This window comes from Bufo bufo, chromosome 5, assembly GCF_905171765.1.
Source record: "Bufo bufo chromosome 5, aBufBuf1.1, whole genome shotgun sequence".
Lineage (NCBI taxonomy): Eukaryota > Metazoa > Chordata > Amphibia > Anura > Bufonidae > Bufo > Bufo bufo.
This window is the reverse complement of record NC_053393.1, coordinates 364188751-364203499: the sequence shown is the minus strand read 5'-3', so window position 1 is coordinate 364203499 and position 14749 is coordinate 364188751. Positions and strand designations below refer to the sequence as shown.

General features: G+C 44.1%; 1 protein-coding gene across 1 annotated transcript in view; it reads right to left on the bottom strand.

The window, feature by feature from the left end:
* The window catches only part of LOC121001015 (leukocyte elastase inhibitor-like), a 139192-nt gene that overhangs the window by 61956 nt on the left and 62487 nt on the right, over positions 1-14749 (bottom strand). Inside the window, exons 6-7 of the mRNA XM_040431873.1 lie at positions 7251-7393; positions 5771-5938 (exon numbers count right to left, since the gene is read on the bottom strand). Coding sequence (XP_040287807.1) covers positions 5771-5938; positions 7251-7393 — 311 coding nt within the window. The remainder of the gene's footprint in view (positions 1-5770; positions 5939-7250; positions 7394-14749) is intronic.

The following is a 14749-nucleotide window of genomic DNA, read 5'->3' as shown; positions in this document are numbered from 1 at the left end:
CTGTGAAGGCTTTTTAGATGTCGTTTGGCAAACTCTAATCTGACCTTCCTGTTTTTGAGGCTCACCAATGGTTTACATCTTGTGGTGAACCCTCTGTATTTACTCTGGTGAAGTCTCTTGATTGTTGACTTTGACACACATACACCTACCTCCTGGAGAGTGTTCTTGATCTGGCAAACAGTTGTGTAGGGTATTTTCTTCACCAGGGAAATAATTCTTCAGTCATCCACCACAGTTGTTTTCCGTGGTCTTCCGAGTCTTTTGGTGTTGCTGAGCTCACCGGTGTGTTTCTTCTTTTAAAGAATGTTCCAAACAGTTGTTTTGACCACCCTAATGTTTTTGCTATCTCTCTGATGGGTTTGCTTGGTTTTTTCAGCCTAATGATGGCTTGCTTCACTGATAGTGACAGCTCTTTGGATCTCTTCTTGAGAGTTGACAGCAACAGATTCCAAATGCAAATAGCACACTTGAAATGAACTCTGGACCTTGTATCTGCTCATTGTAATTGGGATAATGAGGGAATAACACACACCTGGCCATGGAACAGCTGAGAAGCCAATTGTCCCATTACTTTTGCTTCCTTAACAAGTGGGAGGCACATATGCAAACTGTTGTAATTCCTACACCGTTCACCTGATTTGGATGTAAATACCCTCAAATTAAAGCTGGCAGTCTGCAGTTAAAGCACATCTTGTTTGTTTCATTTCAAATCCATTGTGGTGGTGTATAGAGCCAAAAATGTTACAATTGTGTCGATGTCCCAATATTTATGGACCTGACTGTATGTAGATAATTATAAAAATATAGAATTAGGTGTGGCAGTAATCTCTATATAGATAAGATTAAATTATCTGGATTTTCCACAAACATATACCGTATGTATCAAATCTAATTTCCCGCTCAGTTAACCCACTTATTATGTATCAATGTCACTTAGAAGATGAGTGTCGTTTTAATATTCCATATAGACAACTCCTGTTGTTATTAATATTCTCTCTGTGGGACCGCAGATGTCCGTTTCATATCACAACTAGGGATGAGCGGCAGGGGCAATATTCGATTTTGCGATATTTCGCGAATATTTGGGCGAATATTCATCATATTTTTGCGAATTCGAGAATTTGCGAATATTTTATTGATTGCGAAAATCGGCAGTGTAATATTTGCGTATTGAGCGCGAAATACAGGAGTGGGTCACTTTTGCTACATTTTTTAAGCTGCTAGAAGTTCCCTGAGACTGGAGAAAATGGTTGGCACGGCAGAACATTACAATAGCTTTATATGCAGATAAAGTGCTCCAATCGCCAATTAATGATGCGCATATTTTGGCACAATACAGGCAACTTCACATTTTAGCAGGTCTGACTACATATTACTGACTGGTGTACTAAGTATTGTTGTGAACTTGTGACATTGGAGCACTATGTCTGTAGCATGTATGTATGGACAGCAGAACCTATCACATTACCTAACACCGTGCACTGGAACCTATCAGCAACACTATATCACTATCTAACCTACACTGACTATCTCCCATTAACTATCTGTATTGTATATATAAGCTAACTCACTAACTAACTAACTAACTAACTAATGTAATTAAACAGTAAAGCACAGAGCACAGCAATGACACTGCTGTCTCTCTCAGAACTCCATAAAACAGCAGAAAATGGCTGCTGGGGAGGTTCTTATATAGTAAAGGGGTAGGCAGCTTTCCTATTGGTTGCTAGGGATGTTGTTAAAGGGAACCTGTCACTGGGATTTTGTGTATAGAGCTGAGGACATGGGTTACTAGATGGCCGCTAGCACATCCGCAATACCCAGTCCCCATAGCTCTGTGTGCTTTTATTGTGTAAAAAAAACAATTTGATACATATGCAAATTAACCTGAGATGAGTCCTGTGCCTGACTCATTATATGGACAGGACTCGTCTCAGGTTAATTTGCATATGTATCAAATAGTTTTTTTTTTTACACAATAAAAGCCCAGAAATCTATGGGGACTGGGTATTGCGGAAGTGCTAGCCGCCATCTAGCAACCCATGTCCTCAGCTCTCTACACAAAATCCTGGTGACAGGTTCCCTTTAAGCTCAGACAAAGACATTGCAGCCTTCTCATTGGCCCACAAGTAAGAAGCAGGGAGGGATCATGAGTTTAGATTAAAAAATTTTTTGAATATTCGTGAATACGAATATATAGCTCTATATTCGAAATATTCGCAAATTCTCGAAGTGCCGAGATTCGTGATTAAAATTCGTGCTTCGAATATTCGCACCCAACACTAATCACAACCCATTACAATGAGTTAATTTTTCCATGTGGCCATAGAATTCCAACTTCGATTGCACTGGTTACATTTATCTCAGTGGAACATTTTGGAGTCCATTTTAGATACATAAATGCTTCCTTGTAAATATATTCAATGAGAGCTCCATTGTTCTTTTGCAATCTTGTTAATTGTTATCGTCACTTTGGTAAGTATTGTAATAAAGTAAATGGTTACATTACCATTTCCTGTATGTGACTGGGGGAGCTCTGTGCGCAGAGCGTGAATGTATCACTGCAACTGTAGTGTCTTTAGTTGCTGCGCTATCCTAGGCGTCCCACGTGTCAGTAAGAGGTGTGGAGCGCTCCTATTCGTTATGAATGAATGATAGTCGGACTTAATACAACTATATTCATTCATAACGAATACCACACTTTATGTGGTAATAACTTTGGAACATTTTTACTTATCCAAGTGATTCTAAGATTGTTTTCTCGTGACATATTGTAATTCATGTTAGGCTACCTTTTCTTTTTTTTGGCAGAGTGACCTGGAAAGCAGTTCCGTTGCCGGAACTGCCTCCCGGATCCGGCAAAACGTATGCCAACTGATGGCATTAGTAAGACTGATCAGGATCCTGCATTTATCAGGATTCGGCATTTATTTTTTTCACCTTTTTTTTTCGGCATGCGCAGACCGGAAGGACTAATCCGGCCTTCCGGTATTTTGAATGCCGGATCCGTCACTAATACATTCCTATGGAAAAAAATGCCAGATCCGGCATTCAGGCAAGTCTTCAGTTTTTTTCGCCGGAGATAAAACTGTAGCATGCTACGGTTTTATCTTTTGCCTGATCAGTCAAAATGACTGAACTGAAGACATCCTGATGCATCCATTACTCTCTATTCAGAATGCATGGGTATATACTTGATCAGTTCTTTTCTGGCATTAAGCCCTTTTGACGGAACTCAGTGCCGGAAAAGAAAAACGCTAGTGTGAAAGTACCCTTAGGGCTCATGCACACGACAGTATTTTGCGTTCAGCATACTGGCCGTTTTTTTAGTTCAGTATGCGGTACATATACTGAACCATTCATTTCAATGGTTCAGCAAAAAAAACTGAAGTGTCTCCTTGTGCATTCCATTTCAGTATTTCCGTATTGTGAAAAGATAGAACATGTCCTATTCTTGTCCACAAATCACGGTGCTTGGCTCCATCCAAAAAAAACTGAACACATATGGAAATGCATCCGTATGTCTTCCGTATCCGTTCCGTTTTTGCGGAACCATCTATTGAAAATGTTATGCCCAGCCCAATTTTTTCTATGTAATTACTGTATACTGTATATGGCATACGGAAAAACAGATGGAAAAACGGAAAGGAAACAAAAAACGGAACAACGTATCCGTAAAAAACGGACCGCAAAACACTGAAAAAGCCATATGGTCGTGTGCATGAGCCCTTAGTGGTAAATTTGAATCAATATGTTTCCTTTATAAAAAAATAAAAATACATTTACACAAAATTTTGAAAAATTCACTATTTTCTAAATTTGAATTTCTTTGCTTTTATGATGGATAGTGATACCTCATAAAATTGTTATTATATTGCATTCCCCATATGTCTCCTTTATGTTGCCATCATTTTGTAACTGGGTTTAGTGGCTCAACCAACATGAATTCAGAGAATTAGGTGCACTCTCCCGTGGCAACACCCCTGCCAATTTACAATATAACGATAAAGTAAAGTCAGATTTTCAAAATGTGGCCTGGTCCTTATGGTGAAAACTGGCTTGGTCTTGAAGGAGTTAAAGGGCCATTTAATAGGATAGGCCTGAAGAACCCCTTTAGGGAACACCAGAATTTTTATCTGCCGGAAAACCCATTTAACTGCGGTCATGCTACAATTTCAAGATTTGACTGAATTTGAACTCCACTCCTAACATAGCATATTTTATATGCTTTCAGCAAAATACTGTCAATGTTACACTTGTGCAAAACCACATAAAACACAGCGCCAGGGGATCACAGGGTCTCTAATACTGGGTCTCTGAAATGTACTTGACCCTGCCAACTCTAGTCTCCGGGGAATATTGTAACTCACCCTATAAAGGGTGACCCCACAGGACCGATGTACTCACTAACTGTTCATCCTAGTCCCTGCGCCGCAAAGGTGACTGCCCAGTCAAATGCTAGGGTGGAGGACCCTAGTGCCAATACATGATAATTGTTCGCACTTTGTCCCACCTACGTACATCAACAAGTGAGGGACCCTAATGCCAATACACAATAATTGTCCACAAATTGTACCAACGCGTTTCATTGGTTCCAAGCCAACTCATTAGTGGACTCGTCAATCAATACGTGCCTATGTTGTAAAGACACCAACTCAGGTATGACATTTAATTGCTTACAACCAGGAAAGCGATGGTCAGTCGCCACAGTCCTGGATATATATTATATTCAACACACAGTCATATGCAGTCAAGTAAGACTATGATAAATTAGCATTAGCGCAGCGATAGTCAAACACCAAAAACCTAGAAATACTTAGCTCTCCTCCTCATGTATCGGTAGACATGGAGTGAGGCTGGTGTCTTGCGTGTGGCAGCGTCAGAGTCGTCGTCCACATTGGCGCTTTTTAGAGGCGACCCAGGAAGCCAATCCTGCCCCCACTGAACCAAGTGAATCTCCATGTGACCGGTCATGTGCTATGGCCGGATGATGACGCGTATATCACAAGACCGCTGTGAGATACATTGGTGATCTCTATGTGCATCTCCAGCGGTCACAGTGAAATGGGCCAGGAGGAGGGCGGGAAGAGGAAGATGATTAGGGCATACATTCTCCTCAGTCTCCACGCCCATCATCAATAGACAAACAGATGGGGGGAAATGTTCATGTCTGTATGATGGCAGTACATGGAGCATTAGGGCTTATGCTGGCAAGGGTTAAAAAGTCCAATCTGGTGGGGCATCTCACATTGTTCTCCAAAGTATAAACCTGAGTTAGTGTCTTTACAACATAGGCACGTATTAATTGACAAGTCATCAAGAGTTGATGAGTTGGCTTGGAACCAACGAAACGCATTGGAACAATTTGTGGACAATTATTGTGTATTGGCATTAGGGTCCCTCACTTGTTGATTTAGGTGGGACAAAATGCAAACAATTATCATGTATTGGCACTAGGGTCCTCTATCGTAGCATTTGACGAAGCTGGGCAGTCACCTTTGCAGCGCAGGGACTAAAACGGACAGTTAGTGAGTACATCGGTCCTCAAGAGAGATTTCAGAGACTCATTATTAGAGACCCTGTGATCCCCAGTACTAAGTACTAAGTGGTGCTGCGTTTTATGTGGTTTTGCACAAGTGGAACATTGACATTGATTTTTAGGGCATATTTTAGCAATAAATTATTAAAAGTTATGTATTATTTATAAGGTACCCGTAGTTTCTAATCTGTGTAGTACATATCAAGAAAGCATCAGATATCAGTGACTCACCTTTTCTAGTCCAGTAGAGTTGTCCTTAATTTCATCTGGTAGTAATAATATCATGCTTAATTTATTATCAACATAAGGGAGTTCCAACACCTTTGTCTCAAGCTCTTCAATGTATGATATGTTAAACTTATTCCTTTGGAACATCATTGGAACCAGTTTACTTTTTGTCTGTTCAAAAATGCACATTTTATTACTATTATAACAATTTTACATAATATTTCATGTTTGTTTTGGTTCTTAGACTGTGCATGCATATTATATGATTGTCTTCCTCCTTGTAGTTAAACAATTCTATCAGCTACTATTTAACTATGGGGTTCCCATTCCTTGGATGTCCCAAATCAGTTCTTATCGTATGGGAGTCATTAGTGGACTGATTACTATTCCTGTACTTAAAGGTGTTCTCCGGGCTATAATATTGATGACCTATCCTCAGGATGAGTCCTCAATATCAGATCGGCAAGGGTCTGACACCCGGCACCACCGCCGATCAGCTATATGAAGGGAAGGCACGCGCAGTGTGCACTTGCCGTCTCCCTTCTCTCTTCCTGCTCGTTGCTATGTCTATGGATGGCACTGCACGTGCCTTTCCTTCATACAGCTGATTGGTGGGGGTGCCAAGTGTCGGACCCCCACAGATCAGATTCTGATGACCTATCCTAATATTAAAACCCTTTTAAGGTCCGTTTACAATGCACGATGGAGAAAGTCATTGTTGGGAAGAAAATGTTCCTTCCTGACAACTGCTTGTTCGTCAGTGGAGGTGAAAACTGCATTTTCCTGCAGGGATACCCACCACTGTATGGGGCCGAGCAACTGCTAGTGCCATTGCTCATCCCCATACAGATTCATTGTTTCTGGGTAGGAGATCGCTGTTTAGACAGCACGATCTGATGCCCACAAACAGTGATTTAGACCCCTTTCAGATGAGCGAGTTCCACGCATCGAACTCGCAGCATGAGTATGCGGCAGCTCCCGTTCTGACCTCCCAGCACTGATTGGTCACATAGCATTGTATTGATTTATGATGCTATGTAACCCTTAGAGTTCTGGAATGTATTTAATAACACTGACAGCATTATGTCAGTTTTATCCAATACATTCCAGAAATGTAAGGGTTACATAGCATCATAAATCAATATAATGCTATGCGACCCCATCAGTGCTGGGAGGTCAGGACGTGAGAAGCCAAGTCCAATGCGTGGAACTCGCTTGTGTAAAATGGGCCTTAGGTGTCCGCATGAACAATTATTTCACCTGATCAACAAGTGTTTGCTCGTTCATCGGGTGATGTGCTGCACTTTTATACAGGCAGATTATCACTCTTCCTTTATAATCTGCCCAACAATCGGGCAGTATAAAGGGCCTTAATACGTCAGAGAAAGTAAAACATTTGAGGTACATAATTAAAACACACACACCATCTGCCCCCCAGGGTAGGGGTCACGCTTTACTCCAAATAAGACATGATCAGAATTACCTTGCTCATTTTGAATGGTTTTTGTTCTGTGTTTTCTTCTGGAAATTTGGTATTCCAGTTTCCTTTAAAGTAAATAGCATTTACTAAGACCATCTTCGTGAGCGAGTCAATGGAGCCTGGCGCCAAGATGTCTTTTATTTTACCTGGAAGAGGAAACAGCATGAAAGAAGGTTTTTGCATTGACCTATATGCTAATTATTTCATATTGTCAGATGGTTATTATAGCGCTTGATTAAAAAATTTGGGGGAGCAATAATTAATTTGGACAGACTTTTCAGGGAGTTGTAAGAGGGATTTTAAGAAAACTACATTAAAGGGATTTTCTGAGATTAAATTAAGAATCAAGTCCTGCAATAGCCTAAAAAAAAAAAAATGTATACTAACCCCTTTCTACAGCACCATTCTCTGCAGAGCCGGTCTGGTACTCCTGTTGCTGCTTGTTTAAAAACTGCATCAGGGACATGCAGATACATGGCATGTCACCCCTTTAGCCAATCAGTGGTCTAACACTAAGGACAAGTCATCAAAGAGGAAGAAAAAGTGTAAGAGGATGACAGCCCCTGCCCAGATTCCCACCCCCAACCTGTTCCACCATCCCTACTGAGGTTATCCAATTCACCTTACCCACTACCTCAGTGGCTTTGTCCCCTTCCCCCCACCCACCCCTCTCCCCTTACTCCAAAGCTGCAGCAACACTAACCAACCCTCCTCCAGCTGCTGCAGTCCTTCCTTTGTCCCCACAAGTACTCTTCAGAGGAAAAAAAAAGTTAAGGGATAGCCCAAGGTCATTGCTAGGGTCTCAAAAGAGCCAGGGCTCAAGCCCCAATGAATATGGCCCAGTTGTCTAAGTCGACCTTCCCCCCACACACCGCATTTTCTGTATTTGCGATACAGGAAAACATACCTCTCACATCCAGGGCCTCCCAGGTGATGTCTCCTCTGATGTAGATCTTCTCTGTCATCATCTTCTCCATTCGGTCCTGACAACTTCTTCAGCCATGCCTTGTCTCTGCAGAGTGTGACACACTGACATATTAGCTTCCTCACATTTCTATCATCATCCCCCAACCTGGAGTTTCCACAGTGTTATCCTGCTGCTTGCTGTGCTCCCCAATACCTCCAAATACTATCCTGAAGAAATATTAGTGCCATACAGATAGTCCCCCCCCCCATAGTAATGGTGCCCATCCAAGTCCCACCAGTAGTAATTCCCTTCTAGAATGCCCTCATTTGTAATACTGCCTCCTACAGTGCCCCCAACAGTGATAATGGTCCACAAGAGTGCCTCCATTAGTAGAAGAGCCCTTCAGTATTATTAATGTCCTCACAGAGCCCCCAGTAGAAATAAGGCCTCCCTATTGTTCCCTGTTAGCGCAATTCATGCGCTTCTCCTTCTTCTTTGTGTGGTGCCAAATCAATTAGAAGTATAAGTATGTGCATGCCATACAGCTTTATAAGGAGACCAGACAAACTAGGTGGTTATCCTTCTCTCACATCCCCCAGTAGTAATAAAGCTCTCTACAGACACCTCAGTAGTAATAAGGCCCCCATAGTGCTCTTAGTAGTAATAAGAACACCTAATGTCCCCTGGATTTAAAATGCTCCTACAGTACCCCCAGTATTTATAATGCGCCTTCAGTGCCCCCTGTAGTTATATTCCTCCCTCCACCATACAGTCCCATGTAAATAACATCACTCCCCTCCCTTCAGCCCCGCCAATATACAGGCCGATGTAAAAAACACTATTTTGCCTCCACCAGAGAGTCCCATGTAAAAAACATCGTCCCCTCAAACATTCAGTCCCATGTAAATAACATTACTCCCTCCCACAGCAGCCATCAACATACAGTCCTTTGTAAATAACATCACTTCCTCCCACAGCTGCCATCAACATACAGTCCCATGTAAATAATATTACTCCCTCCCACAGCCGCCATCAACATACAATACCATGTTAATAACATCACCCCCTTCCCAGCCACCTCCAACACACAGTCCAATGTAACTAACATCCCCCCTCATCCCCCTCCAATATACATTTCCATGTAAATAACATTACTCACTTCCACAGCCGCCATCAACATAAAGACCCATGTAAATAACATCACTCCCTCCCACAGCAGCCATCAACATACAGTCCTTTGTAAATAACATCACTTCCTCCCACAGCCGCCATCAACATACAGTCCCATGTAAATAACATCACTCCCTCACCATCCCCCTCCAATATACAGTTCCATGTAAATAACATCACTCCCTCCCCCATCCCCCTCCAATATACAGTTCCATGTAAATAACATCCCTCCCTTCAGCCCTAACATACAATCCCAGTTAAATAACCACAACTCCCAGCATTGCTCTGCCTCTCACACTGAGTAGTCTACAACTTCACTTACCTCTCCTCATGCAGCAGACCTCACCACAGCTTCTTCCCCATGACTTCTCCTCTTCATTGCCGTCCTCTCCTGCACTGGTCACATGATGGTAACATCATCGCAGATCCGCAATCACTGCCTGTTTTATTGGTCACATGACCTGTGATGTCATCACAGGTCCTTCAGCTCTTCCAGTGCATTATATTCAATACAGTTGTATCTAGCTGGCAGGCAGTACATTGGGGGCTTGGGACAATACATCAGGAGCCCAGACCCCAAATGTTTTTAGCAACGCCCCTGGGATAGCCCATCTAACAATATTCCAAGGGGCAAATGTCTCAAGCGTAATTGTACAGATGAGATACTTTGTGGAACAGTCTAAGATTACTAAACGGGTTCTCCGTGAATTAAGAAAACAAAAATACTTAAATATGACTTTACTATAAATATATTCCCAAATACCTTTCATTAGTTTTGTCTACGGAGCAATCATCAGGGGAAATAATATGGCTGCCATCCTTTTAGTTCAGACAAAACCAGTCCTAATCATTAGTGATGGACGAACATCCGCCGGGCCGATTTGTGAACGTAAACGCGCGTTCACGATCAAATGTTCGCAAACCGCGCGTTCGCGGCGGGCCCCATTCACTTTAATGGCAGGCGAACCAGAAAAACCTTTAGGTCATATTTGCAGCCAGCAAACACTTACTAGAAGTACACAAATAGTCCCACAACATGGACAGTGATATACCAGAGGGGAATCATTGGCAAAAATTCCCACAAAAAACATGTATTTTAATCAGGGGCCATTTTTATGCGTCTTAAAGGGAAACTCTCAAAAATGTGCCCTGCTGAAGGCTAGGAAAAATTTATTTTAGGCCACGGGAGTACGGGCCCCAAAAATTAGGCATTTACCTGACAGAAAAGAACTTGTGATTATGTGACTCAAAGTACATTAGTTGGTCACTGGCTAAAAATTTTACTGTCGGCCACTACAGGCCCCAAAAATTAGGCATTTACCTGAAACAAAAGAACTTGTGATTCTGTGGCTGGAGGTAAATTAGGCGGTCACTGGATAAAAATAGAACTGTAGACCACTGGAGTATTGGCCCCAAAAATTAGGCATTCACTGAACAGAAAAGAACTTTGGCTGATGTAGTTGGAGGCACATTAGGCGTTCACTAGATAAAAATTTTACTGTAGGCCACTGTAGTAGAGGCCCCAAAAACTAGGCATTTACCTGAGACAAAATAACTTGTGATTCTGTGGCTGGAGGTACATTAGGCGGTCACTAGATAAAAATTTTACTGTAGGCCACTGGAGTAGAGGCCCCAAAAATTATGCATTCACCTGACAGAAAAGCCCTTTTAACCCGATGTAGTCAGACACCTGTCGGTCTATGCGTTCCCTGAGGCTGGATCTGGAGGGCGGCTGTTGATGGGTTGGCTACAAGAATGATCTCATATCCGTAGTGACCAACACATCTTCAAACCGCCCTCTTCTTGCAAGCGCGGTAGGATTGGTACCCACACCTGTTTTGCTGTGGGTGGAAATTCCTCTGCCAGCGCCCGCAACAGCAGAATGCAGCATCTCTCACAGCAAGGCCTGGAAATGCTGCATTCTGCCAGCCCTCTGTGATGCTGGTAACATGTCTGTCATTTTGTGTTTGTACCGGGGTCTAAGTACGTTGCCACCCAGTACTGATCCTTGCTCTTTATGCTTTTTATATGGGGCCCCTCTGCAGACACTGGAGCATGAAGGCCCCCATTTGCACTAAATTGGAAGTGGTGGAGCGCCCTGGCTCCTGCTCATCATCCAGGAGAATGTCGTTCTCGGTCTCCTCCCCCCAGCCACGGACAACACCATGGAACTCCGAAAAGTTTGAAGTCCCCTTCAAAGCCTGCTCTTCTTGCTCCTCCTCCCCTCAGCCACCATCCTTGTCTGACTCCTCTTCAGACTCCTGCTGACTTGTCTCAGATGGAGTAGCCCCCCCTGGGAATTCATTGAGAATTGCGACTTCCTCATCTTCCTGCTCCTTGACGGCTTGATCAATGACACAACGCAATGCACACTCCAGAAAGAAGGCGTAAGGTACGATGTCACTGATGATGCCCTGGCAGCGACTGACCAGTTTGGTGATCTCATCAAAAGGCCACAGAAGTCTGCAGGTGTCGCGAATGAGCAGCCACTGGCGCGGTGAAAAAAAAACAAGCTCCCCAGAACCTGTCCTGCTGCAGAGTTCGTACAGGTAGTCATTAACGGCATGTTGCTGCTGGAGCAGCCTATCAAGCATATACAAGGTGGAGTTCCAGCGCGTCGGGCTGTCACAAACCAGATGTCTGACGGGCAAGTGGTGTCGCCGCTGAACGTCAGCAAGGCGAGCCATGGCCGTGTAAGATCTAAAATGGCCAGAGATTTTCCTGGCCTGCCACAAGACGTCCTGGACCCCGGGGTATTTGGCAACGGATCGCTGCACGACTAAGTTCATGATGTGTGCCATGCACAGCACGTGTGTCATTTTGCCCTGTTTCAGCATGCTCAGTAGATTGACACAATTGTCCCACACCTTTTACAAACTGTCAAATTGAGCGGGGTTAGCCACTGATCGGCCTGTGATCGCAGAGCTGAAAGCAGTGCAGGACCGGTGTGGCTCTTGGCTTTCAGGCACAACATTCGCAGCACAGCATGGCAACGTCTCACCTGGGACGTCGAATAGGTTCTGGGGAGCTTGGGCGGTGTAGCGGAAGAGGCGGTAGCAGTGGAAAAGGAGGAGTCAGCTGAGGAGGAGACGGAGGAATGAGTAGGAGGAGGAGAAGAAGAGGCAGGCCTGCATGCAATCCGTGGCTGTAACACCAAATCCACACGGGAGCCACAGGTTACATGCTTTTTTTTTTTTGCCTCCTGTGCCCTGCTAGCTGTGCCTGCTTCTCCTTCTTCTCCTCCCTCTCTGCTGCTCCGTCTCTCCCTCTGAACTCCCCTCCTCTTCCTCTCTTGTGGGCACCCACATGACGTTCATTGACACGTCATCATCCTCACCTTTACCACCACTGACATTTGAGATCTCGGAGTAGGCTGCAACAGCGGGGACTTCCCGCCTTGGGCTGATCTGGTTACCTTCGTCAGACCGCTGGGTGGTGGCCGTTGCTACCTCCTCATCCGATGTCAAGAATGGCTGCGCATCGGTAAGGTCTGGGAATGGATGGGAAAATAATTTGTCTAACTCGTGTGGAGGGGCTATGGTGGTGGTGGTGATGGATTTGGGGGTGCACATAGCTAAGAGTGAGGAGGGTGCAGATACAAAGGATGAGGAGGGTGCAGAAGGGTGAGTGAGCCACTCAACCAAGTCTGGTGTGAAGTAATCGCACACGCCTTCTCCAACTTCCCACTTAGGCTCCGGCCTGGTGCACCTGCCCGACCTCTACCACCTCTGTGGAACGGCCTGCATCTTCCTCTGCCTGTCATTTTCAAAATGACCTTGTGCCTAAGTCCCTAGAGAAGAGCAGTATTTGTGGAAGCAGGTATATTGTAGGCCTCAATCAATATTTGGTGGAAGCAGGGATATCTAACCCCTTAATCAGTCTTTTGTGGAAGCAGGTATAACACACCCCTCAATCAGTTTTTTTGGGGGGCAACTGGTATATCACACCCATTGCAATTAGTTATTCCAATAGCCTTTGTCCCTCTATATAGCTGCAGTATCGCAGCAGAACCGCACACAACTGCTGCACAGTTCAAATGCACTATATAGAAAGTTTTTTTGGGGGGCAACTGGTATATTACACCCATTGCAATTAGTTGTTCCAATAGTGTTTGTCCCTCTATATAGCTGCGGTATCGCAGCAGAACCGCACACAACTGCTGCACCGTTCAAATGCACTATATAGAAAGTATATTATAGGTATATCACACCCCTGCCTCAATCAGTTTTTTTTTGGGGGGGGGGGGGCAACTGGTATATCACACCCGTTGCAATTAGTTGTTCCAATAGTGTTTTTCCCTCTATATAGCTGCAATATCGCAGCAGAACCGCACACAACTGCTGCACAGTACAAATGCACTATAATATACTTTCTCTGTTAGAAAGTACATTATAAGTATATCATACCCCTCTGTATATCACACCTATCGATAGCACACCTATACCAGTCCTTAAAAGGACTTTTGTGGCCCTATTAGCTTGCGTTTGGTGTCCCTAACCTGTCCCTGCTCCACAAAGCAACCTCTTCCTACATTGAAAAAATACAGAATGTAAAATGGCAGCCAGATCGGGTTCTGTTATGGGGTGGGGGTGTGTCCATGTGCTGAAATGTATTAATTGGCTGTCCTGTCCCACCTGATGGATGTGTCATGGGTCAAGGTTCGATGTAATGCAAAAGAATATGGCGCGCGAACATTGCTATGTGTTCGCATGTTCGGCAGATCGCGAATGCTCAAAGTTCGCCGCTAACCGACCGCCGGGCGAACCGCAAGGCCGTCACTACTAATCACACAGCAGGACAAGCCACTTCACAACACTGAGGTAAGGAGCTGCCTCATCCTTCTTTCTGCTCTGCTTGTCAGGGATTATGATCCATAATACAGCTGATAAGATCTTCAGCTGCATCTCTGTAGGAATGGGGTTCATGAGGAGACATGGTGCAAGAGTTCAGCTTGCCCACCCCCACCTTCCCTCAGTGCTTTATGGCAAGGGGCAGTGGTGCACCTAGCCTTTCTGCTGCCTGAAGCAAAAATTGAAACGTCCCCTCCCCCACTCTGGGCCCCCCTGGCTTAGGGACCCGGTCGGAACTGCGACCACTGCAACCCCTATAGTTACGCCAGTGGGTGCAGCACTTGTATGTAGTTTCTATTACCACAGCCCCACATTATCACAGTCTGTCCTGTCCGTCCTCTCTGTACTTCATGTCTCTTCATGAACTCCATTCCTACAGAGATTCAGCTGAAGATCTTATCAGCTGTATTCAAGATCATAATCTGTGACAAGTAGGAGAGGAGGATGAGGTAGCTTTTTACCTGAAGTAACTCCTGTGTGATTAGGACAGGTTTTTTGTGTACTAATAGGACGGCAGCCATTTTATTTCTCCTAATGACTGCTCCCTAGACAAAACGAGCCATAACTAATGAAAG